The 27,533-nt window shown below is 39.5% G+C and overlaps 1 protein-coding gene and 1 long non-coding RNA gene across 2 annotated transcripts in view; both read right to left on the bottom strand.

The window, feature by feature from the left end:
• Positions 1-5,893: 5,893 nt before the first annotated feature.
• LOC124527293 (uncharacterized) overlaps positions 5,894-27,533 on the bottom strand; it is a 214,261-nt gene continuing 192,621 nt past the window's right edge. The window contains exon 4 of the mRNA XM_047100468.1: positions 5,894-6,111. Coding sequence (XP_046956424.1) covers positions 6,008-6,111 — 104 coding nt within the window. The 3' untranslated portion in view covers positions 5,894-6,007. The remainder of the gene's footprint in view (positions 6,112-27,533) is intronic.
• On the bottom strand, positions 12,644-22,433 carry LOC124526383 (uncharacterized). Its single transcript, XR_006965657.1, has 3 exons — positions 22,402-22,433; positions 21,981-22,031; positions 12,644-13,942 (listed from the first exon to the last, which is right to left on the bottom strand). It is a non-coding gene; the product is annotated as an uncharacterized LOC124526383 (long non-coding RNA).

Below are 27,533 nucleotides of genomic sequence, written 5' to 3'. Positions count from 1 at the left end.
CATCCTTTGTGCCGTTATCATTTGATATGTATAGAGAGCATTAGTGCGTTTATCCAAGTTCTGAAAAAGCAGTTATACGATTGTAAAAAGATTCTGAATGAAAGGATCCTTAGAAATGTATTACCTTACATCATAATAATTTTTTTGGTGCCAGGCACTGTTCTAAACATTTTACATTTAATTACATTGAATCTGCCGATCTCATCGTATAGATATTATTATCATCCTCATTTTGCAGATCTAGGAACTGTAAATGTATCATTTCATAATCCTAAAAAAAAAACATCTTTCGGTGAGAATAGATTTCTAATGATGCAAAGAAATATATCCATATTTACTCTTTGCTTGTAGAGCTACCTGTGGTGATCCTGTCACTGATCACAGAAGCTGCCTTTCCATGGCTTGGGTTCTAAACAGATAATTTTACGTGTTTGAACAATCTTAATGACTCATATCCTTCCTTTCATCCCTCTGTTGCAATTCATCACTTTCTCTTCTTCAGTTCCCACTTTTATGTACACTGTCGATGTGATGGAGAGTAAAAGGTCCCTCTGTTCCCTGACAAAGCACCTGGTCCCAGCAGACACCTGCACCCAATTATCTCTCAGGGCATGACTTTCACCAATACAGAAACCACTCTGAATTTTCTGTGAATGCCCTATATTTCTTTGGACCAGTACAAATGAATGAGTCAATATTTATTTTAAAAAAAAAGAGAGAGATAAAGGAAGAGGATATCTGCAGAGTGATGTAAATTTTTAAGTGATTTGGAAGGGACAGTCATGAATGTTGATAGAGTATATGAAAACTGTGAACACTGGCATCTACTTTGTCAGTATCTCAATATTCCTATGGAACTGGTTGTTGGCTTTCTGTTATACATTCAAAAAGTAAAAGAAAAAAACTCAAGATCCCTGCAGAATTTTAAAGGGAAAATTACCTACAAGCAATAAAGTAATAAATTAGACAATAGCAATATGTTAGAAGAGTTAGGGGAAATGTTTAAATAAGAAAAAGGCAGTAATAGTCTTCTAGATAATTCTGCATAAACAGCAGCGTTCTCCAGGAATCCAGGAATAAAGTAGTTTTGCCCAGCACAAAGCTATATATGAATGAATGTCAAAATTAAAATATTTATGAGGTCTGCGTTTCTCCAGGCCAGAGCAATCTAATAAATGGTATTGCCCCATTCTGAGCCTCATTCGTTACTGTAGGACTTCCAGACTCCTGAAAAGTATAACCTGTGATTAGATTTGGGAGTCACCAGAGTATTTCTGGGACCTCTCAGTTATCAGGTAGCATCTTCTGCACCTCCTCTTTTACCGAGGTTATTTTTTTTTATATATATATATGAAATTTATTGACAAATTGGTTTCCATACAACACCCAGTGCTCATCCCAAAATTACCGAGGTTATTGACTGGACATGCCAACCACTAAATTGCACGAAGGTCACGTGGCACTGCCATGCTGCTAGGGACACTGGTAAGATGGTTTGGTGTGCCCAGCCACCAGCACCATCATTGCTGCGGGAGATCCTGTGTTGCATCGTCACTGTCCACTATTGCAGCGGCAGAACTATCCTGGAGAATGACTGGGGTGCTGTGTCTGCCTCTGGCTGTTGTTGAAACCTACTGGCTGCGGACTCCAATAAAGTTAGGACACAGACACCTTGAGGCCTGGGCCACTGAAAGGGTAGAGTCCCCAATATGCTAGCGCTTCCTATATTCTTTCCATCTTTTAACAAACGAATACAATGCTGTACCCTGAGCTAAATGGGAAAAGAACTCTTTCTCTTTTACTGAAGATGCCAAGCTCAAAGCAGTTCCCAATGTCTCAGGGGCTATCTTGTGAAACTATTTCTTTCATTTTTGACCTAGTATCCTTTTCTCTCCCTTAAACTTAGACCATAGATCTACAAGGAAATAACTGTAGGACAAATTCTCGTGATAGACATTGTGCTCTTTTCATTAAAAAAAAAATTCTACTCTTCTCTGAAAACTAGGACATTTTATGGGAACGTAATTCTGCCTCTTTTCCTCCCTTGAGATGAAACTTGCCCAGGAGACTTCATCATCTCTCATACAAATAAAATCTCAGTGGATCTGCTCTACCACTTAGACTTTCGGGCATGCTGGGAATGAACAGTTGAAACTCAAAGTGGGCAACTGCATTCTGCACTACAAGCAAAATACAGTGGTTTCAATGACTCCCAGTATGTCTCCCAGTAAAGAACAAATAGCCATGGGGTGCCTGGATGGCTCAGTTGGTTAAGTGTCTGACTCTTGATTTTTGGCTCAGGTCATGATCTCATAATTCATGAGTTTGGGCCCCACATCAGGCTCTGCGATGACAGCGTGAAGCCTCCTTGGGATTCTCTATCTCTGCCCCTTTCCTGCTCGTGCTCTCTCTGTATGAAAATAAATAAATAAACTTTAAAAACTTAAATTAAAAAAATAAGAATAAATTTCCATAAAGCAGAGCTTAATTGAAACTAGTGTTTGGTCAAATTCAGATGAACTGAGAAAATAATTTTATCAACTTATTTAGATGGACTCATTACTTATTTCAATTTTTTATGTGAATTTCACTGTCATTTTGGCAATCAGTAGACATGTTCTTAAAGACAGGTCAGTAGAAACCAAAATAAAGGCCAAATGTTTATCTATCATATAATAATTTTTAAGCAAATATATGGCATGACATAAGATAACCTAAAGTGTTGATGAAAAAAAAAAACACGTTGAATAGACAGAAAAGTTAAAAATACTCTTTGCATAAAGCCTTTCTGTATCACATACCTCCCATTCTGTCCATCCAGATCTAATCTCCACCCCTCTCCCCTGTATCTCTTCCCAGGGAGTCATACTATATGGACTACATCAGTGAGCTCCCTTGCCTATTGGGCTTCTGGTTGAGTTTGGCCAACAGGGAGCCCCCTCAAGAGAGCAGAAGGAAAACAAAGAATAGGATAGGGTATTTACTTGGGTTATTTATTTGGGCTGTGCCTCTTACACAGAAGTCTCGATTCTCATGGGATTCACTCATCAAGCAGCTGTCTCTGCCAACTCTTTCCTCTGCCCCATTCAGACCCAGGGCTGGTAACACTCCACACTGATACTAGCCTGGGTATACTGTGCAACCACTACCCACACATATCATTAAAGGCTCTTCCAATTACCCAGTCTGAGTGTGCCATTTGTTTCTTGTCCTGATTGAAACATGCATTCTTTTTTAAAAATTTTTTAATGTTTTTATTTATTTTTGAGACAAAGAGAGACAGCCTATGAAAGAGAGATTGGGAGAATCCGAAGCAGGCTCCAGGCTCTGAGCTGTCAGCACAGAGCCTGACGTGGGGCTCGAACTCACGGAGTATGAGATCGTGACCTGAGCTGAAGTCAGATGCTTAACCGACTGAGCCACCTAGGTGCCCGAAACATGCATTCTTAAGAACATATATCTGGGGCGCCTGGGTGGCGCAGTCGGTTAAGCGTCCGACTTCAGCCAGGTCATGATCTCGCGGTCCGTGAGTTCGAGCCCCGCGTCAGGCTCTGGGCTGATGGCTCGGAGACTGGAGCCTGTTTCCGATTCTGTGTCTCCCTCTCTCTCTGCCCCTCCCCCGTTCATGCTCTGTCTCTCTCTGTCCCAAAAAAATAAATAAACGTTGAAAAAAAAATTAAAAAAAAAAAGAACATATATCTGAATATGAATCATGTAATATATTAAAATAGACCAGAGGTCTCTTCTCGACTGCTCTGGGTTTTGTTACCTATTTATTTGAGAAAGCAAGCAAGGCACCTGAATTCTAGTCCCAGCTCTACCACTAACCAGCTTCAGGACCGTGAAGAATTCTCCAGAACCACTGTTTTCTTGAAAACAAAATAAAGGTGTTAGATTAAATGACCTCTAAGATCATTTCTAGTTCTGTGATCCTAGGAGGAACTAACAAATTTCTTCTGGCAGCTTCCAAGAATGAACAAGCCAATAAAAATAACTGCATAGACTCATAAGGATATTTTCATGTAACATCCCTATTTCTTAAGTGAGGAAATAGACACAGAATAGACAGACTTTTTCAAAGTCACTGGTGATAAGCAAACTTCCTAGTGGCCACCATCAGGACCTCAAAGTCATTGCTTTTATCCACTGCACTATGCCATTTCTCTCCACACTTGTTGGTTCAGCGTGTTATTGCCACACCCTTTCCTGTGCTTTGCACATACTGATGCCCCGTCTTTCTTATTTCCTGATCTCATTTGAAATACCAAATGATAATATTAGGGCTTCCCTAACAACCTGATCTGAGTAAGTCTCTAACGGCGCCTTACCATTGCTCTGCAGCACCATCTCCCGTGTGCTGCCTTCACAGCACTTATCTCCAGATGTACTTAAATATTGTTTACTTGTTTCTGTTCTGTCCCCTTTCTCCATTAGACTGTAAGTTCCCTGGGACCAGGGGCATGTCTGTTTAATGTACAACTCTATACCCAGCATCCAGTAAAATGTCTGGAAAAATATAGGCACTCAGTAAAAGTATCTGTTAAATTCATTACTGAATGTGTTTTCCAGAACTGCAAACTAGGGTATGGGATGTCATTGCCCAAATGCTACAATAAGAGAACATTTAAATTTAAGCCCACAGTTCTTAAATTTGAAGTGATCATCTCAAGAAACGCTCTCCTTCCCTCTTTTCTCCTTTTCTCTACAGCCTTCCCTGATGGGAATGATTCAGAATGACGGGTGGTACCACCACCACCAAGAACCAGGGAGTCTTTGAAACAATGTGGTAGCATTTCAGGTGACACTATGTCTATGGAGATGCTACTGGCATTTAGTACACCACAGATGGCAATCACATAAAACAAAAAATCGTCCTGCCCCAAATGCCCCAGGGGTCAATATTTTCTCCAAGATCTTCCTCAGATACCTCCGAGTCAACCCAAAAGGTACAAATCCATGATTACGTGAAGTATCATTAATTTTTAATGTTTCAGATAGTTAATGACCCTAACACATGCCATTAGCAATGTCAGCTGACTGGCTGGCCTGAGGAACAAAGGGAGTCGTAAACGTTCCACCTCTATTCTCTTTTTCGAACTTCAGAGACTGATGGTTACACAGAAAGAATATCTCAAGTAGCGTATTGGCCTCTCTCACTGCAATTTTGCTTTGACTGCTACGTCTCACCCAAGTGATGGCCACACATTGCTGCCTCCAAGAGACAGATGCAAATATCCATTGTTCGAGTCAGGATGTATTTTTACCTGAGAGCAACCTGCATTCTATTCAAAGCGGAGCTTCATTTTATTGTCGGTGAAGAGGCCAGTGATAAGTTGTGAGTGTACAAGTTGTTGGGAATATGAATAACTGACATTGAACATAAGTCCTTTTTATGGTCTCCATTCATTAGGGGAAAATCCAATCAGGCAGCACTGTTTTCTTGTCATCAGGCTTGAAATATGGTTTGGAAATAAAAACATTGGCTTCTACTTGTCCTCAGCATGGATTTAAGTAAGTCAGGCCTTAAAACTATGAGATAGCGGTAAAATTAAAATAGTACAGGCAATATTTCTACTTATATGAAGGGGAACAAAATAGAAAAGTCCATCAGGTTACCCAAAAGTAAGCCTGGTACATTTGTAGGCGTCCACTTTAAGATCACTTTTATCCACTTATTCATGCATTCGGGCATTTACTCAATCAACAGATTTTTATGGAGAACATATTTTGTGTCAGACACTAAAGGCTGGGTTGCTAGCAATGAAGAAAATGGGCACGGTCCCTTGACTCATAGAGATTACAGTAATCTCCGTGTTCTGTACCAGGAAAAAAAAAAAAACAACACAAAACACGAGTCACTACAAAATTAATGTATTAAATTCAATTGTAGGAATTTATCAAATGCAACTGTCAGGTCACATTATCCTAAGAGCAACCGTATAGGTCATTAAGATTGAACATGTTATCTCAGAGGCAGGAATGCTGACATCCTGGGGGGTGAAATGGCTTAGCTGAGTGTAATCAGAGGAAGCAGCCAGCCTGGGGCTCTTACCAGGTAAACACAGAGGAAGCAGAGAAGATCTTCATCCACACCTAAGGCTGACAGGACCGCTAAAAGACAAAATACAACCGTGTGTGCACTTCAGCTAAAGTTAGGCTCATAGCTCATGTCATCTAAAGATTCTTGCCACTTGCTACAGCGTGGATGGAACTAAGGTGTATTATGCTAAGCGAAATAAATCAATCAGAGAAAGATAAATATACAATTTCACTCATATGTGGAATTTAAGAAACAAAACAGATGAACATAGGGGAAGGGAAGCAAAAGTAAGATAAAAACAGAGAGGGAGGCAAACCGAAAGAGACTCTAAAATATAGAGAACAAACTGAGGGCTGCTGGAGGGGAGAGGAGTGGGAGGAAGGACTAAATGGGTGATGGGCACTAAGGAGGGCACTTGTTGCCATGAGCACTGGGTGTTGTATGTAACTGATGAATCATTAAATTCAACTCCTGAAACCATTATTACGCTATATTGGTTAACTAACTTGGATTTAAATAAAATTAATTTTTTTTTAAAAAAAATTGGTGTATCTGAATAAAGAATATAAGGGGGGGGGAGAAAGAACAATGGTCTTCGAAACCCAGGAGTTTTCCTTTTGTGTTTTTTTTTTTAAATGTGACTTACTTAATGGTGGCTGTTTTCATTTGGTTTTGTTTATTAAGCCTTTTGGTTATACAACTATGGTTCATTTGCTTCTTGGTTGGTTTTAGCAAGGCTCAAGTATGTTAGGGTTGGAAAAAGCCCTTTCTAGAAGCCAATGTGAAAGGAAAGGCTCCATAGTATATGATTCTACTATACGACATTATGGGAAAGGCAAAACGATGGAGACAATAAAACAATCAGTAATTGCCAGAGTTTAGGAAGGATTATTAGGGCAGTGAAACTAATATATGTTACTCTAATGGTGGACCCATGTCCATTATACATTTGTCCAAACAAATGTTCGAGCCCCACATCAGGCTCTGTGCTGAGGGCACATGGAACCTGCTTGGGATTCTCTCTCTCCCTCTCTCTCTGCCCCTCCCCTGCTTGTGTTCTATCTCTCAAAATAAATAGATAAACATTTTTTTTAAAAAGGATGTACTGGGAGAGGGAAGAGCAAAAGCTAAGAGGGAGGATTTCTGGTTCCCTGAAGTTTTGGGTGTTTTTTTGGGGGGGTGGGGTGGGGGGAGTTGTTTTTTACTTCTAAATGTCCCCTGCCTTATGCCTGGAGAATACTGTGGTCAAGTTCTACCCAGCCCTTCTTAGCCGGCTCAGAGAGGCACACCGAGAAATAAAATTTCACAGGATAAGATTAGGTCTCAAATATTCATTTTCATCTTAATTTACTTTTTTAAAGTAGGCTCCACGCTGGGCGTGGGGGCTTGAGCTCACAACCCTGAGATCAAGACCTGAGGTGAGATCAAGAGTTGGATGCTCAACTGAATGAGCCACCCAGGCTCCCCTCATTTTCATTTTTAAAAGCCCTTAGGTCTTCTCCCTGAAATATTCTACCACTCTATTTATTGTTTCCTGGACTGGAGAATCAGGTTCTATGTGTGGTTCTGTCTATAATTCTGAATGTTTATCATCTCTATGCTACCACACAAAAATACACAGCTGATTTTATCCCTTTTACGGCTGGTGAATAGAGACGAGAAAGGCTGTGCCAATAACTAAAAGTATATGAGGACTGGTAAGTCCTGGGATCTTATGAATGTTCTTATGGAATGTTTTACTAGCTTTCTGCAAGAACTGACACGCAGCATATGAACCTTTCACTTCCTAAAGGTATTGTAATTTGCGGTATATATTTAATATTCTTTGTGCATTCTTTTGGGCAGATATAAAGTAAAGATGGGAAATATTATTACCCTTCCCCTTTAAAATGAATTTAAGGAGTGTGTGCACATCTAAAGTAGAAATTTCTGGTTTATTGCTGTAACTTTTCAATACTTTCGACATTTCTAATGGTGAGTAATTTGGTGTGTGTATGTGTGTCTGATGCTCATTTAAGCATTCATAGCAGATGGATATGGAGGTAATGTTAAAATCTAGAGAACTCATCTTATGTTTATGAACACAAATTATTGTTTGTCCACAAATTAGTCAATTACTAAATAAAACGTACAAACCAACCAAATGTCTTCTATGTCAATTACCAGATTTAAATTGCTCACCTACCTAAAACATTCAAAGGAGAGATCTCCAATTGGAAAATAGCTACCCTGTTTTCCATTGTAAGATCAGCATTTTCCTTGAGTCAAGAGTTCATAGCATTTCCCAGCTTTCTCCCAAAGCTATCCTCATAAGGTGAGTCAAAGGAAAAAAAGATAAATGTGGACATTTTCAAGAAATCTGCTATCTCTGCAATCAAATTTCCTTTTTCTGAAATAACCATGCCCCCTCCTAACTCACAGACAAAACATGATGATTTAGGGGTTGAACGATTATATTCCAATGAAGTAGTGCCATTTGATTTCTAACTGCTTAAATTTCACATTTTATATTTCCCAGTGGCTTCAATGCACACACTGAATGTATGAGGGTACGCAATACCCTAAGATATAGCTATCTGATAAAAAATGGAATATTCTAATCTCCCTGAAAAGAGGGAAGGGGTAAGAAAGGAGTCTAAAAAGTTCTAAAATGCTCCCCAAATATGAAGACTGATGCTTCCAAATATACATATTTTAGAATACTTCAAATACTTGATAGGGTTATTGACTTTCCTCTTCAGCTCTGCTCATAGAATATTCAGCCCCAACTACAGATCCCTGAATAATTTTCATATGTCTGAAAATGGCGGAATATTTTCTTAAAAGACGGCCTAAACAAAATCATGAGGTTTCAGTTTGTTAGCGTAAGAGCTGCTTTCCTTTCTGACTCAGTTTATCCCCACTCGATGGTGTATCCACCTCTTCAGATGTCAGTGATTATGAGAGATGATAGGGGTTACTTTCTCTTTTCTAGGACGTGGATTTTCCAGGGATCAGGCTAAAAGGGTAAGAGAGGTTAATGCGTGGGGCCAGAGGAGGTGTGTGTGTGCGGTCAAGCGTGTTGCATGAATATGAATATGTGGGTGTGTGAAAGTGTGAATGTATGTAGGTGTATATATTGGGGGTGGGGCGTGAACATGCAATGAACACAGTAGACTTGGGAATCAGTCAGAGACAGATTTAAATCCCAGTCCCACTGCTTACAAGCTACAGGACCTCGTTGAACTTACATAGTTTCTCTGAGCCAAGGTTTCCTCATCTATAAATGGTACACCATTTAGTGTGGGCTATTGCTTTGTCTAAGCTTCCAAGAACCATCTGTGAGGGTAAATTCTGTGTGTCAAACTGCCTAGGCTACAGTGCCTAGTTGTTTGGACAAATACTAGTCTAGATGTTGCTGTGAAGGTATTTGTGTATATGATTAACAATAGCAACCAATTGACTGAAATAGATTACCTTCCAAATTATGGGTGGTCATAAGAACAAAGACTGAGGTTTCTCCCAAGGAGGAGGAGATCATTGTGCCTCAAGACTGCAGCATAGAAACCTTGCCTGAGTTTTCAGCCTACCAGTCAGATTTTGGGTCTGCCAGTCCCCACAATTACATGAATTAATTCCTTAAAAATAAAATCTCTCTCTCTCTTTCTCTCTGAACACACACACACACACACACACACACACACACACACACACTCACTCACAACATGGTTCTGTTTTCTGGAGAGCCCTAACATACTATCTCATATTGTTGCCATGGAAATGAAAGAAGTCCAGTACGGGGCTAGAATGCTGCACATGTTCGATAAATTTTGGTCCCTTACCCCATTACTCCCTCTCCCCCACCCCCAAAGTTACAGGAGATCCACTCATAAGGCAAATTCTGAAAGCAAACTGCCTTTGTCCTTTGGGCTTTGTTAGGTAAGTTGGGAAGGGGGCAGAAGGAAAGAAAGTCACACAGGATGGGCTCTCTCACAGGAGCTTCCTGGGACAAAACAAAACAAAACAAAACAAAACAAAACAACTCCAGTGTGTCATTTGCTATCTTTCAGCCCTAGGCTGGGCCTTATTCCACCAGAGGAGAGGGCTCTAAGCCTGGCTGGCATCATTATCTTTTAAATGAGAGCTACTGGCCTGATTTCTGGAAACCATCTCACATCAAACCCAGACCCAAACTGTGTTTCACTTGGGCTCTGGCCTCTCAAAAGCAATTGAAGAAAAGGGATTCAAAAATAACTCCATGAGAAGAAGCACTATAAAGTGAAGGTGAGGCTTTTCTTTGTCACTGAATGTGATAAAAATAATGCAATACTTTAAATACCATCACCACTCCTTACCAGAATTTCCAAGGGAGAAACTTAAACCAAAATCAGCTCAACTACAGAGTTGACACTATTCTCGTAAGAATATTGATACAGTCTTTTGTCTCAATAACCAGACATACAATTCACTCTCATCTCTCTCTAGAGTCCCTGAAACCTTCTAATATAGGTTAACATGATTTCACTTGGGACGATGTTGAATTTTATGATCATGGCTTACGAAAACACAATCACAAACTTCAACAGTCAAATTAAACCAATTCATGATTTCAAAATTTTGGTGGCTTTCTTAACATATCGAAAAACCTATTTCCAAAGACATGTGTCTAGTTAAGATGTGGGGTACGGGGACAACTCACGCCCCATTAGCATGTAAGTTGGGCAAATCTTCCTGAAGAGCAGCTTGATAACATACACCAAAATGCAAAATGTGCATATGTTTTGACTCTATATTTTCACTTTGAGGACACGATTTAAAAGAAGGAAGACAAATATGCACTTACTTAGCTATTGGCTGAAGATTATTTCCATATTTTAACTATGCTACAGCTGTTCTTATGCATCTTCGATTTATGCAACTGGCATTAAGACTAATTCTAGAAACCATGCCCTAAATCAGGGTTCCCTGAAGCCAGCAGTACAAAATGTGGGCATTCTTCCCTCCAAAGGACATTTGGCAACACCTGGAGACATTTGTGGTTGTCACAAATGGGGGAAGGAGCTATTAGCACTTAGAGGGTAGAGAGAAGGAATGCTGCTAAACGTCCTATGGTTTCCACAATAGTTACCTAATCAATTATACTTCAATTGAAAAAAAAAAAATGGAAAAATTTGATGGCCCAAAATGGCAATAGTGCCGAAGTTGAGAAATACTGCCTTGAGCCTTGCATAAAAGTTATAATAAAGTCTTCTAATAATATTCCTTTACGGAATTAATTGTTATTTCAGTGGCCCAAATAATCCAATAGGACATGACACAGAAATAACTTCAAAGCTGCGGATATCTGTGCTCCTCATAATGTGAAGCATCTCTCTCTTGCTCTTTGATAAGACACAGGAAACTTCAGACACAGTAACATCTTCAGATTAGTTCGGCATACCAAAGGCACTGAACAATTTACTTATGTTCCATTTGCAAAGTCAAAAATACCAAGCACAGATTCTTTAAGAATAGCCACATGTTCAGAAAAAATTGGCAAGTTATTTCCCCAAAGAGCTCAGATTAAACTATTAACATGAGCATAAGATGATTAAAAGTTTGTTATATGTAAATCTCCCTAGACAAGATGCTTTAAGAACTACTATAGACTGAATGTTTGTGCCACCCCCAAATTCATATGTTAAAACCTAATCCTCAGTGTGATGGTATTTGGAGGTGGGGCCTTTTGCAGTTGGAGGCAATCAGGGCAAGACAGTTGAGACCTCATGAATGGGATTAGTACTCTTAGGAAAAGAACCCCAGAAGGGCACCTGCGTGGCTCAGTCGGTTAAGCATCCGACTTTGGCTCAGGTCATGATCTCATGGTTTGTGAGTCTGAGCCCCCTTGTCGTCGGGCTCTGTGCTGACAGCTCAGAGCCTGGAGCCTGCTTTGGATTCTGTGTCTCCCTCTCTCTGTTCCTCCCCTGCTCGCACTCAGTCTCTCTCTCAAAAATAAATAAATATTTTTTTTTAATTAAGGGAAAAAAAAAACCCGGAGAGCTCCCTTGCCCCTTCCAACAGGTGCACAGACGGAGTAAAAAGACAGCCGACTATGAACCAGGGAGCAAATTCTCACCAGGCACCAGATCTGCCTGTGCCTTGATCTTGGACTCCCCAGCATCCGGAACTGTGAGAAATAAATTTCTGTTGTTTACAGACCATTCAGTCTATGGTATTTGTTATAGCAGCCTCAACAGACTAAGAGCAAGCAGCAGCATTTACCCCCATTCTTATAAATTTTTGTGTGTACAAGATGGAAGGTGACTCTGACATGACTTATTTCTAACTAGGATCTTTGGGGTCAAGATCCTTAACCAGTGGTTTGTATGTGTGAATGTGTGTCTGTGTACATGCTTGTGTCCGTGAGTCTAACAATCACAGACTTGATGACATCGCTGAAGTAGGAGTTTACAAATGCGCTGTGTGGCACCATTAGTGAGAAGCTTCATCCATCCTACAGAGAGAGGAAGGCTCAAATGCTTCTTGAGAGGAAAATGCTTCATGTTCTTGGAATTTTGTATTCTAGTATTCAGTATACATGCCATTAGAGATACTTGATTATTGAAAAGTATCTAGGTATTTTCCCAAGGCACATTTTAAGGAACTGTGGATTTAAAGGAGAAAAATCATATTTACGCCAGCCAGTGCGCAAACCCACTAAAAGGTAGAAAGATATATTTTTTCCCTCAGAATTATATAATCAAGACACATCCTATCTCTACCAATGGTCATCAACACAATCTGAAGTTGATGTGGTTTTTCATAAAGCACTTATCTAAAGCCAACTCCTATCATGAATCAACCATCCCTCTTTCCGCTTAGGAGAAAGACCTTTGCACAATTTGATGTCGCCCAGGCTTATCAGCAGTACAAATAATGCATGTCCAGGTACTTCAGAAAGTGGCATTTCTCAAAACAATATTTAATGGCCATTTTTAATGGTTCTTCCCCCCTGGAATTTCTCAGCCATTTATGGAGTTCTAGAACTCCAGACATAACACTGTTCTTTTAATGATCTCCATGGCATGGGATCTGCAGAAGGTGAATTCACAGAAAGACTTCAAAGTCATACACTTTTGGATATAGCAAGGGCCGAAGTGAAAAAATAGGCATAAAATAGCAACTTGCAATGTGAGCAAATATTTGAAAGTTTCTACCATGCATTTCTTCTACAAAAGCCTCTTCGGTTGCACAACAATGTGAATGTACTTAATGTTGCTGAATTGTGCACTTACAAATGATTAAAATGGGAAATGTTATGTTATGTACATTTTACCCAAAACATAAAAATACAAAATAAAAAGCCTAGTAGGAAAAGCCAATCCGTGGAGTGAAAATTCTCAAGATGAGTCTCTTTTTAGAATTAGATTGTATTAAAATCTGAGTCTGTGCTATAATCTCAGTATCAACACCTGTTTCCTGACCTGTCTACTTTGATGGGCTGGCTGTGTATCCCACCAGAATGTCTTGTGTATTGGATGTCTCTTGTGCCTTTTCTCATGCCCTCTTGGCTCAACTTTTTACTGCAAGCTGTCACTCAAGACCCACCTCAACGCAAGCGTAGCTTCGCGCACCTCTTCTCATCCGTACCACCCCCCCGCCACCACCACCACCACTTTCTACCCAATGGCTTCTCTGCTGCTACTGCCTGGTACACCTGTGGAAACCACTCAGACATTCTGATGCATGTGCTGTCTGGAAGTACGAGGGAGCCAACACCACACAGGAAATCAGGAAACTCTACATAGCTCATTAGAGGCTCCCCAACATATAGCATATTTATATCTGTAGATGTATATGTTTATATATGCAGCACAGAATCTCTTTGGAAGGATACCCAAGGAACTGGTGACATTCTTATCTCCAGGAAATGTAATTGGGTGGCTGAAAGACAAGGGTGAAGAGAGAATTTTCAATGAATATTCTTTGGTGCCTTTTGAACCATGTGAATATATTGCTTATTTAAAAATTAAATAAAATTAAAATTGAAATACATAAAATTATCCTTCATTAATATTAGGACATCTTATCTGATACAAGAAAACCTAAATATTCAGGTTGATTGCTGTCATATAGGTGGGGGAAAATAAATTAGATAGGCCACGGTTGTCACTTTGAGAAACTACCTTAAAAAGTCAAGCTTGTCACAGATTATCTGCCCATAAAGATGCTTTTTATAGAGGAAATAGCAGGAGAAGTTCAGAAAGCAATCATCACATTATCTTGGTCACATTTTAGACGGTACATGTCGGAAATGTTGGAATGAAACTGTTGGTTAGAAGCTATTTCTGCTGACCTCGAATTGCTTATATATCAAAGGTAGTAGAAAGGTGTGCATCATACAGAAGACTACTAAACTAACTGACAAAGGCAATTTGCTTTTCTGTGATATTTTATGCAGAAACCTTGATCTAGAAGCACATTCAGGTGAATCCGGACAAATTTTGTGAGATCATTTCAGAGGAATTCCTTGATTTGGGCAGACTTGAAAAATGGCCCAAAGTGCTTCTAACGCTATACCAAACTGTGGCTACAAAACAGATTTTCATATCACAAAATATGGAAACTCTGTCTACCTTCATGAAGTCTATTATAAACACAGGTGCTTTATTGATGGTTTCTGTCATGCTTCCAGCAAGCATGAGAAATGAAAATCTGTCTTGCAGGAAGATTAATCAATGACATTTCAAATAACCAGTTCAACCTTAGTGAATTTAATCTTCTATTCATATAATCTAGATATACAATGAAAACTTTCAGCAATGTTTTTGTGCATAAAACATGGGTATAATGTTCTATATTGCTTGAGGCAAATTCCTTGCTACTTTTTTTGTACCATCCTTCTAAAAGTAGCATCCATTAACTGCAATTTTTTCCATTTTTATACAGGAGAAAATAAGCTAGAAGATGGTTCTGGCTTGCCTTTCTCACTTAGTGTATCAGTACAGGAAAATATGTAAAGGTTTTCAACCTCCACGGCATGCACCAAAAGAAGGTACCTGCTCATTTGCATGTGGCTAAACCATGGGATGTGTTGTCCCTACTTCCCTTCTGCGTTTTGTTAATTACATAGAGATTTATTCTTGGTCAAATTACAAGATCAAATGTGAGTTAAATCAAATTAAAGAAAGATGATAAAACTAGGCATTCTTAAGCACAATAGAAAAGCATAAGAACCACCACACAATGCAGCTACTCTAAAAATTACACTATTGGTGGCTGTCCCAAGTGTTTGTCCACAATAATTCATAAGAAATACTATCACATGCTGGAAGATAGCATAATTCAGATTGCCTGTTGGCATTGCCCTGCATAATATAATTTGTTTATTCAGAAGCTCCACTTTGTCTTCTGAAGGTTGATTCAAGAGCTTCTTAATCCGACAAGATATGGTTTATTATGTTTTCCTTTGTAATGACTATTGGAATAGCTAATGTAGGGACTGATTCTTTATTGAAAACAATATATTACAGGGAAAAACTCTTATTCTGCCTGTGAGAGCAATCTGGTGTGAGTTTATTAACCATCTAAATTTGATCTTCTCATGAAGCTAATCTTTAATTGTCCAACAAGTACATGTAAGGTCTTTTATACCAAAATAAAAAAAAGTGACTATTTTAAGCTAAACACTTATTAAGTATCAAAAGCAACGAACCTCACTTAGTACTTAATAGGCCTTATATTTACTGAAACCTGAAACTCTAGGTTATTACCACTTATATAACATTAAACTTAGTGCTTATGTGAGAGCATGACAGAGGTGACATTGGCCAAATTTAAAAACTCCCCATTAGAAAGTGCCTACTGGTCAACAAGGGACGTTTTAGAACTACCTGGAGAGGCGCAAAACTAAAGGAAGTTTCTGGGGTGGTTTAGAAAGTAAGTCCTGGAATTCTAGGGATGAAACGTTTAATTCTGAAACATCAATTCCCCTTCCCCGGCTCGACACTACTATGGAAGAACACAGTTTTTCGTGCCAGATACGTCTTTCCTGGACTCCTCCTAACATCCATTTTCTTTCACCATTCCAACAATCCATAATTTCCCTAGGAACAATGAGAAGTTTTTGGTTTTTTGTTTGTTTGTTTGTTTTTTCACAAAAATAGTGTCTGTTCAATTCCAAAATAATCAAGGCACTTTTTTGGCAAATAAATCAGTCTCTTATTCAACCGAATCAAATCTGTGATGTCATGTTAACAACAACAACAACATCATTGGTGATGATATTTAATTATTTGACCTTTCATTTGGTAATTTTAGAGGTTGAAGAGACAAACTATGAATCTATGTCTTCAATTCCTAACCCAGATCAAATTTATTCTCAGTGCAACCTTGGAGGGGACCAGATGAAACACCAACGAGCTATTTCAAGGATCATGTTCTGGAGTAAATTTTTTTTTTAATTTTTTTTTAATGTTTATTTATATTTGAGACAGAGAGAGACAGAGCATGAACGGGGGAGGGTCACAAAGAGAGGGAGACACAGAATCTGAAACAGGCTCCAGGCTCTGAGCTGTCAGCACAGAGCCCGACGTGGGGCTCAAACCCAGGGACCGTGAGATCATGACCTGAGCCGAAGTCGGACGCTTAACCGACTGAGCCACCCAGGTGCCCCCTGGAGTAAATTTTAAGGAGTGAAGAATCTGAACTATTTTTGTTTCAGAACTTACCTGGAGCACCTTTAAACTACGGACACATCTTTTTTTTTTTTTAATTTTTTTTAACTTTTATTTATTTTTGAGACAGAGAGAGACAGAGCATGAACAGGGGAGGGGCAGAGAGAGAGGGAGATACAGAATCTGAAACGGGCTCCAGGCTCTGAGCTGTCAGCACAGAGCCCGACGCGGGCTCGAACTCATGGACAGCGAGATCATGACCTGAGCTGAAGTCGGATGCTTAACTGACTGAGCCACCCAGGTGCCCCCGAACACATCTTATCCATGCACTTGTTCAAAACATTCTTCTATTGGTGACTCTCGGTAGCAGACAATCCCCCCAGGAGCTACTCTGGGCATGTTAAACATGATGGACCTGACAATACATGGAATGAAAAATGACAGGCTGACCCTCCAGGTGAAATCGATCTGTTCCTTTAAACTTTGAAGCTTAAAGAGTTATTTGTCATTTTCACTCACTCTGCAGGTATGGAATTCTCTTGTAACAGTGTACAGGGTCAAAGCTTTGGTCACTGTGCAATACTCTATTTCTTTTCCTACTGCAGGGATGCAAGAACTCAACATGACTTATAGCCCAGGCAGTAACCAAAATGACAACATGTAAGAAAGAATAAATCGACTGACCCCAGAGCTCAGCATCCATCTCAGAGATTTACAGTAGGGACCATGAAGAGATATCTAGTAAGCCAAGAAGTACTCCTAGACTCTTTGAATTTATGGTATTCTTCACTGCAACCCACCTAAGAAATTGGGGTTGAAACAAGCATTGTCTTCTATTCCCCCACAAACTATAGTAATTGTGATAATGGTAGTCATGCTCTCGGTAGTAAGAGCAATAATTGTCATAGAAACATTGCAGCCTGATATTCTTAGAGTTCTATAATAGATTTGACTACAACTTTCTAAAGAAGGCTGACTGAATCTAACTGAAAAAAGAACAATCAGCCTATTCTATGTGTGGTAAAGTCTCTTTTTCCCCCATGTTATACTGAGATATCATTGACACACAGCACCATAAAAGTTCAAGGAATATAGCATAGTGACTAGACTTTCATATATTGTGAAGTGATGATCACAGTAAGTTCAGTTAACACACAGATACCAAAACAAAGCAAAACAAAATGAAACAAAATAAAGAACAAAAAACAAAAAACCATCAAACACAAAAAAGGAAAGAAAGAAAGAAAGAAAGAAAGAAAGAAAGAAAGAAAGAAAGAAAAAGGAAGGAAGGAAGGAAGGAAGGAAGGAAGGAAGGAAGGAAGGAAGGAAGGAAAAATTTTTTTTCCTTGTGATGAGAATTCTTAGGATCTATTCTTTTAAAGTCTCTTGCCAAGAGGAAAAAGGAAAAAGCTTTAGGTGCTGCAGAACAAATTAGTGAGGCCAAGCAAAGAATTTGGATGGCCAAGCAAAAAATGTATGCCCTTAATTAACTATCCAAACTTGAGTTATTTATTGAAACTCCCTGGCTCTCAATTTTATCATTCTCTCAGTGAGAGATTAAATGACATCTAATTTCCATCTCAACTCAGAAATTCTAAGATTCTATGATTAAATACATCAGCAAAAAAAAAGAGTGAATATTATTTTCTCACCAAAATTCCTGCCAAGCCCACATTTCACACTTTTGTATAAACATAAAGAGCTAATTTTTTTTTCATATTTAACCCTGAGTTAATACTTGAGGAGGTGCTTGACCAAGACTATCAGATACATTTATTTCCTCGTAGGGTGACCAGCAGTTAAAACAGGACTGTCTTAGTTTTACAACTCAAAGACCCATGTCCCAGAAATCTCTTCTTAATCCTGGACAAGCCAGGAATGCTAGTCACCCCATGTCACCATGACACTGCTACTGTCACTCTGACCCACAGCCTATAGGAACTAATTCCCCTCAACCAGAAGATTCTGTTCCACCCAGTTAGTGATTTCATTTCAACCAAGAAAGACTTTATATAAGGAACCGCCATTTAGATTTGTGGTTCTATTTCTCACCTGCCATCTAATGGGCCCGAAGAGGACATTGGCCAGATACTTGCCTACTGAGAATACCTTCCTGTACTGGATTTGAAATCGTGCTATAATGCCCCGACCTCTTATCTATGGGTTTAACAACCCGCCACACCCTTCCCCCCTTCCCACGAGAGGGTTATGCCTGCCATTTGTACTCCCTGATGAAGGCCAGAGTCTTCTTTTGAACCAGTTCAGCTTCTCATCTGACAGTGAGTTCCACTGCTCCTTTCATTTCTGTACAACAACCCCCAGACCTGGCTCTCCTCTCACTATTCCAAACCTCCCATTAGTTCCAGAAAGAGAATCCAGGCCAGCCCAGATCAAGCTGAGATGAACGTGTTTGAGCAAGCAGCCACCTCTGCGACCACCACTGGTTCTTCTCAGTCCTGGTCTCTCCATTCTCCCACTGGCTTACAGTATTGTTGGAGATGCCAGCCCAAGCCACAGCCAAGCTTGGCGACATTTGGATATGGCCCTATCATCCTAAGCATGACATGCCTCATATTTGACTCCTTCAGCTTTAATTTACTGCTGAAATCTGTCATGACATAGGTGGTATTAGTGTCCAAGGCTCTGCTTCTCCCCCACGTTGGTATCAGCTATGCCTCAATGTTGTTAGAACACAGCCACCGAAAGGATTAAATCGGTAAGAGAAGGCGACTGCTAACGCACTCGAGTCTCTTCAGACACTTAATGGACAATTAGAATTTTGTGCAATTTCAAATATACTTGTATTCTATTATTTTAATATGGAAACACTGTTATAGACGAGGAGTCATGATCTTCAACTTCAAAGGACACCTTCAGGGGATACTGGGTATGAATCAGATCTTCTGTCTTTGCCATTTGCTAGAGCAATCAGGAGAATTGTTTGAATCTAATTCACACTTCCTGGTGGAGCTCTTCAATCCTAAGTAGCAGGCCCCAGGAATAATGAGAACAAGCCCCATGAGGAGCTAAGACCTCCCCTACCCACTGAAGTTAAGACAGTGGCCAGGCTGCAACCTTTAGGAAAATAGATCCTCACTCTAAGCTAAGACATGCACCTCATTCAAGGCCCAGTCAGATGCGGAAGGAGATGAAAAGCACAAAGGTAGGTACTGTCCAGTAGCCCTTTCCCCAAGAGCAATGAGAAGACAGGATTCAAGTGACTAAAAGGCAAATCTGAGTCAAAAGACCTGTACTTGCTCCCTGCTGGTAGGGAAATGCCACATGGATTGGGGAGTCTGGGGTAAAGAAGACAGACAGAGGCAAATTAAGTAGCAACAGAGAGGTGAATGGTCAGGAGGCAGGAAGCCAAGAGCTGCTGGAGCTAGAAACTGCGGAAGACGCAAGTTGGCAGCAACTCTGAGAGAGATGACGGGAACCAATCAAGTCAGAGCAGCGACCAGCTGAGTCAGAGCAAAGCCGAGCTCTGTCTGCACAAGACAAAGCCAGACTGGGACCCAAAGAGATGTCATAGGGGTGACTCACTAACACGACAGGGAACCACAGAGATGGGGAGTTCATGGGTCTGCTTTCCCATTATGATGTCACTCTTTAAACTCTGGACAAAAGGCACACATTGGTTAGTTCTTGTTCCAGCTTTGCTTCCCTTTTCATGTGTCAGAAGAATTAGGTGTGTGAAACCACATCAGTGACCAACCAGATATGTAGGGAGCAAACTACCATATGTCCAAGACTGTACAGTCAAGGACAGCAGAGCAAAACAGTAGTTACAGCGATTTATACCCACTGAAAATTACACAGAAGGTGATGGAATTTGGCCAGACTCGCTTTGCAGATAGCTGTCACTGCTGCTATTGAATTTTGGGTGTGTGAGATGGAGTACAGGAGAGACAGTTGGCTTAGAAAAGGAAAGTGTCTTTCTCTACTGATCTTCCAGTTATTTCTGCCATGCCCCCTTACCCTAACAAGAAAACAAAACCCAAAAAACAATCCATATTGGAATAAGAAACTTGAAAAAAAGAGTTAAGGAACCAAAAGCCAAGATAATGATATGCCACTCGTAAATTATAAAATACTAGACATCACCTAAATGTTTAGGGACTCAGTTCCTTTATCTATAAAATGAGGCGGGGGGGAGGGGTGAGGTCGCTTTTTCAATTTTATCATAAATGTAAAATAAGAAAGTGAAATGTGAAGAAAGTTGAGGTGCTACAAATATACACTACAATTGTGACCGTATAAAGATAATGTGAGACATTTTTTAATCTCTATTTTATTTCTCTTTTACTTCATTTCTTCCTTGCTTCTCTTTTTACTTCTCTACTGAAGCGCATAGGGAATACACTACTTTCAGGTTGAAAAGCCTTCCAAAAGCAATAAAATATGAAGAAGTACAGAGAAGCCAAAAGGAATGTGGAATGTCAGGCTAATCAGAAATGCTATTTATTAAGAGCAATTGTTGGCTAATGTCTGCACACTTATCGCTGACGGAAGATTAGCATTAGCTCAAAAGCATGAAGACATTACCAACAGCCCTTCCTCTGTTTTCCTTCTTATCTTTCCCACATTGTACGTTTTGCTTTGCTCTCCCTTCAAAATGGTGTCATTTTCCTGATTTTCAGCCAAGTAAGTCTTCTGCCCTTATGTATCGAATTTAATTCGATACACTTGATTATACATAAAAAACATTACTAAAATAGATTTCATTTTAAAATGTCTACATAATACAGTGGCTATGTCTATTATTCATCAGAGACTCCATCTAATGGAGACAAATTCTGAAGCCACTGTTCTGGCCTTATAGCTTTCTTTACACTCTAAGAAAAAGAAAGAGGACAAGGGAAAGTAGAATGGAGAGAAATTGGGGGTGGCTGGCTTGTTTGGTTGGCGGAGTATGTGACTCTTGATCTCGGGGTTGTAGGTCTGAGCCCCATGCTGGGTGTAAAAATTACTTAAAAAATAAAAAATTTAAAAATAATAATAATAAATAAATGGAGAGGAATCAGAACATTGAAAATATTAGATATATTTTCATTTAAAAATCGAAGATGTCTTATGCTATGCACTGAATATTTGGTTTCCCATAAAATTCATATGTTCAAATCTCATCCCCGATGTAATGGTATTTGGGAGTGGGTCCTGTGGGGATGATTAAGTCATGAGGGCGGAGTCCTCAGGAATGGGATTGGTGCCCTTATAAAAGAGGCCACTGAGAGACCCCTTGCCTTTCCACCATGTGAGGAAACAGTAAGAAGGTGCTGTCTATGAACAAGGAATCAGACACTCACCAGATACTGAATATGCCAGCATGATGATCTTGGACTTTCAAGCTTCCAGAACTGTGAGAATTAAATCGCTATTGTTTAGAAACCACCCAGTCTATGGTATTTTGTTTTAGGAACCTGAATAGACTAAGACATTCTGGAATCCCTTCACTCTCCATTTCCTATATCCAACTGGTCAATACACCTATCTTTTAAATATACGTCCACTCTAGCCCTTCCCTCGGTTGCTGCCTCTTCCAAATCCTCATAATCATACCATCGACTCTGCCAGTATAGTGGTGTCATGCAAGATTCCCAAATCTGCATAATCCTAACTCTTATAATACTCTTGTAACTGCTTCATTCTCTTAGCCCTCCATTCTTTCAGTCCAGCCTATAACTGTCCTTAGGCTTCTCTGTTTAAAAGCTTCCAATGGTGGGGTACCTGGCTGGCTCGGTCAGTGGAGCATGCAACTCTTGATCTCGGAGTTGTGAGTTTCAGCCACACATTGGGTGTAGAGATTCCTTAAAAAGAAAATATTTTTTAAAAGCCTCCAATGGTTCCTTGTAGCTTACAGACTGACATCAAACATCTAGAGCTCACCCCCAGATCACACATCTTTAACACTTTTTCACTACGCATCCTTCTCTTCAATCAAATTGGACTATTTGTAAATTATCACCAGAGCATGATTTTTAAAAATGAAATCTCATTAAAAAAATCATTTTAGAATTATTATATGGTTTGAACTTTGAAGATTAGTTTTTCATGTAAAATTCCTTATGTTCAGGAAATTACTATTGTCCTCATAGAACTTAAGAGTCAGGGAGAAAAACATTACCAAGATGTGCTCGCTTATTTCTTTCATTTTTTCAATAAACACTTACACAGTGTTCATCATGCATCCCTTATAGTGCTTGGTGCAGCAGACCAAGTGAATGGTCGCTGCCAAATGGAACTGTTAAGGGATGTCTTGTAGAAGAAACAGAAATCCATTTAAGGCCCTGGAGATAGCAGGGATAAAGAACACTCCAAATGAAACGTTACAAGCATGCACACGTATGAGGGACAGGTTGAAGAATGACATGATTATAATGGGTATAGTGTGTTGGAAAATGTAAACTTAGTATAGAATGCCAAGGTCTAGTACCACTTAAACGTTAAGGAATTTTTATAGTAACTTTTTGAGAGAAGAGTCATTATTATCTGATTGGGGGTGGATCAAAGTTAAGGATAAGCTTCATGATATATCATAAATATTTAATGGGTCACCTTCTGCATCTAGGCATGACAGGGTTCCTCGTGTAGAGGATTTTTGGTGAAGCACATGTATGGAGAAAGAGGAAGCAAAAAGAAGGAATATCCCTAAATTAGGGTGTATGTAAATATCTTCAAGTATTTGGATCTTACACGAGAGACAAAATGGTACCCTGAATGGCTTCTTTGATGGCATCATATGTTCTCTCTACCAGAAGATGTGTTGATAATATTAATCTTTTGGGACTGACTGACTGACTTACTGGGTCAAACCATTTCTTTTAGGATTGGAGTTGAGTTTCAGCAATAATTTATTTTGAGAGCATACTAATTATTTATTTTCATGTTATTCTTGGAGTAGCAGAACAAAAACAGTTTCAAAATAGTTTCGGAACAGAGAATGCAGAAACAGACTCAGACATTTCTGTTCAGTTGAGTTGCAACAACCGGCAGAGAGTAGGAAACACTTGACAATAAACAAGGAATAACTACTGACATCCTCAAAGCCATGGACAGATCTCAAAAATAATATGATGAGCTAGGCACAGAAAACAATATATTGCACAATCCTATTTATATGAAGTCTGAGAATAGTCGAAACTAATCTATAGCGATAGAAATCAGATCAGTATTTTTCCTTGAGTAGGGAGTAAACATTGAGCATATGGAGATGCCAGGGAAGTTTCTGGGGCAAGGAGAATGTTGTATATCTTACATGGTATATCCTACTTTCCTAGGGCCACCATCACTAAGTATCACAAACTGAGTGGCTTAAACAGCAGAAATTTTTACTGTCTCATTATTCTGGAGGCTGGAAATCTAAAATCAAGGGGTCAGCGGAATCATGTTTCCCCGGAAGGCACCAACGGTTCTGACCCAAGCCTTTCTTCAAGTTTGGGTGTTGTTTGGCTTCTGGAAATGTAACTTCAATCTTCATAGGACATTCTCTCTGTGTGCATGCCCCTGTGTTCAAATTTATTCTTTTTATAAAGTTAACTGTAATATTAAATTAGGGCCTACCCAAATGACTTTATTTGAACTTGACCACTTCTGTAAAGACTCTCCAAATATGGTCACATTCTAAGGTACTAGGGTTTAGGACTCCAATATATCTCTTTTGAGGTGAGGGGGAGCACAATTCAACTCATAGCCCATGGCTTGTACATTTGGCACAACTCATAGAACTGCACACTTAAAACGTGTGCATTAGGCTACCTGTAAATTATAGACCAATAAAGTTGATTTTGAAAAATTGGACATGTCTGAAAATTCTGACATGTAAAATGCATATTAGAAACTTGCATTCTTCTCTAAGCACAATAGTGTGCTAAAAGGACAAACCTTGATTTTGTTCTGCATCCTTCAACTATATTAGAGCCGGCATATTAAACTCAGCAAAAAGACGCCATTTGTCCCATTCATCCTGTGCATAACATTAACCAAGTCTTGTTGAATGCTGCTTATATTTCATGCAAACCAAGTGATATCCTGATAAAGAACCGACTTTAAAACATAGGAATGTGAATCGTGTTAATGCTGAAGCAATAAAAAGAGTGACCATAATTTAGAATTCCAAATGATTTTAAGCCACTCTGCTTTGGTCTCATCCTTGGCATGCAATGCTGAAGACGGGTGCACTTCGGTGGAAGGAAATCTCACCCTGGAATGAATTGTTGGGAACTCCATAAATCCAGAGACTTGCAGAATGAAAAGCCCTCTTAGCAGCCAAGAAGAATACCTTCTTTTTTAGAGAGGTTAGGTGGTTTGCCCAAGGTCACATGGCTAATGAGAGGTAAAATGGAGACTGGAAACCACATTTCCTGACAATTTAACCGATGTTCATTCCAAACCCCTGCTCTGTCCACACTCAGTTCTTGTTATGCTCTGGGTGAAATGCAAAGGAAAGAAGCATTTAACCTGATCAGCACAGAAAGGAGGGGACAGAATTTCATGCCCAAGAATGTCAAACCCTAATTTCTTTGTATGATGAAAATGCAAGACTGGAAGAAAACAATACTCCAAAATTGAATAAATTATATTGCTTATATTTGGATATGTCTTTACTGTGGATATACAGTTTTTCAAGAAATTCCTGTCATGTGGTTACCTGATGTGTGAAAGCTTGAAAACACAGATAATTTTTGTCTTCAATGGTTCTCCGACTACAATTTAAGTATATTTGTAAGAATTCATATCTTTAGTTAATTAAGATACACTCATATTTTTCTTTCACTTATAGAATGTTCTTACCTTGAAACCTAATGGAGCCACAGACAAAGGATGTCACAATCTTTCTAAAACTCACAAAGCTAAGTGAAATATATTTTATTTGCCACACTAAATAACATTTTTAATATGGGAAGGATAGTAGCCGCAAAATAAGTCATCTGATGATCTAGTAATTTGTAACATGATCTCTGTGTATCCCATATACATATACTTGTATTCATTCTTTCATTTGTTCAACAAAAAGTTGCTGAGCACTTATTATGGGTCTGGTTCCTCACCGTGCGGTTTTAAAACATAAAAATGTAAAATGTTTAAAATGTTCTTTCTGTTTCCTTATCAGAAATAGTCCCTTGGACCATCACAACTGCTAGAAGAAGATAACTCCAGGCCATCTGTCAAATGCTTACCATTCTCAAAACTCTCCTTGGGGAAGATCCAACTCTGGCTCGCCTCACCAGCAATAATTTAATTTTTCCCAGTCTTAAAATGTTCGAGGTGCCCCAGACACAACAAAGAAATAAAATAAGCCTCTGACTCTAAGAAGCTTACATTCCATTGGAAGAAACAACAAAAACATACATATATAATTTAACGTTAGGCAGTAAAAAGTTCAGAAAGATAGCTGGGAGCAGGTGGGGAGTTAGTATTTGGAAACAGTGGTCTAGGAAGTCCTCTGAGTAGATGGCATTTTCACAGAGACCTGAATAAAATAATAAAGTAAGTCTGTACGGATTTTGTCAAAAAGCACTGTAGCCAAAGGACAGAGCAAGGGTGAAAATCTAGGTCCAAACATATCTAGGGTGTTCAAGGAATGGGGAGACCCGTGTGGCTAAGGTGCATGGGAAAGGGGGAGCATGGCAGAAACACAGGGCCTTGTCTTCGGATTTAGTGGCCAGTGTCATGCAAAGTCTTTTGGAAAGTTCTGAGATAAGAAGGGACAAAATCTGACTGGCATTTCTAAAAGGTCTCTTTGTTTTCTGTACGCAAACTAGACTCTAGGAGAGCAACAGGAGTGGAAAACCAGTTATAAGGCTTTTGGTGGCACTCCAGGCAAAGGCTTTGACCAGGGCAATAACGACGAGGAGCTTAGAAGTAGTTGGATTTTAGACATATTTCAGAGACAGAGCCAGAGGATGCATAAATGTATTTTGGGCATAAGGGGAAAGAGCCATGATAGTTGGGCTTGAGCAAGCAGGTGAGGGGTGGTGTCATTTACCGAAACGAGAAATACTGGAGAGAGGAGGAAATCAGTGTTCAGTTTGGGGTCCTGGTAAGTTTGAGACATCCACTAGGCGTCTAAACAGAGATGTCTAACAGTTGGACACTTAAGACTGCAGTTCAGGGAGAGCTCACAGCTAGAAAGAAAGATTGGAGAAACACCATTCTATTGATAATTTTTAAAACCACAGGATTGATGAGGGCACCTGCAAAATGAGTGTCTATTCAGAAAGAAGAGAGCCAAAGACAGAGTCCTGAGTTTTTAACAGCATCTTACAGACATGGAAGGCCAGGAAGAGTCAGCAAGGAATCTCTAGGGAAGAAGCAGGAAAATTAGAAAATGTGAGAGCCGAGAAGGCAACCGAAGTATTTTGAGACGGACAAAATTATCAACTGAGTCAGACATGGTTGAGAGAACAAGATGAGGACTAAACATTCATTGCATGGAAATCAAGCTGGAGAGCATTAATGGCCTCCATGAACAATATAGGGACAATGCCTGAACAGAGTGGATACCAGGGAGCGTGGAAGGTGATGGTAATGTAGCCAACGAGGATAAAAACATCTTCCAGGAATTTTGCTATAAAGAACAGAGATGTGTGGCAGTAGCTGAAGCCTGTTTATGTATCCCAGATTTTCTGGTTACAACTATAAAATAGCTTCTGCCCTATAATCAATTTAATGTCCACAGGTGGGGGTTTCTAAATGTGCAGGCATTCTCTTAAATTATAAATTTTAATTTTAATAATAGCCATAATAAAACTAATTGAAGCTCGGGGTGCACTTTCCATATTATCTGGAAATGTTCAGCAGGAAAAAGTGCTGAGAAATGCAAAGCAACATACACTTTCATTTAAGCTACCCAGCGTCTT

The sequence above is a fragment of the Lynx rufus genome, unplaced genomic scaffold (assembly GCF_022079265.1).
Source record: "Lynx rufus isolate CCGP_SWC_20201006 ecotype Redwood Valley unplaced genomic scaffold, mLynRuf1.p SCAF_5, whole genome shotgun sequence".
NCBI lineage: Eukaryota > Metazoa > Chordata > Mammalia > Carnivora > Felidae > Lynx > Lynx rufus.
The sequence above is the reverse complement of the archived record's forward strand: the minus strand, read 5'-3'. Positions and strand labels throughout refer to the sequence as shown.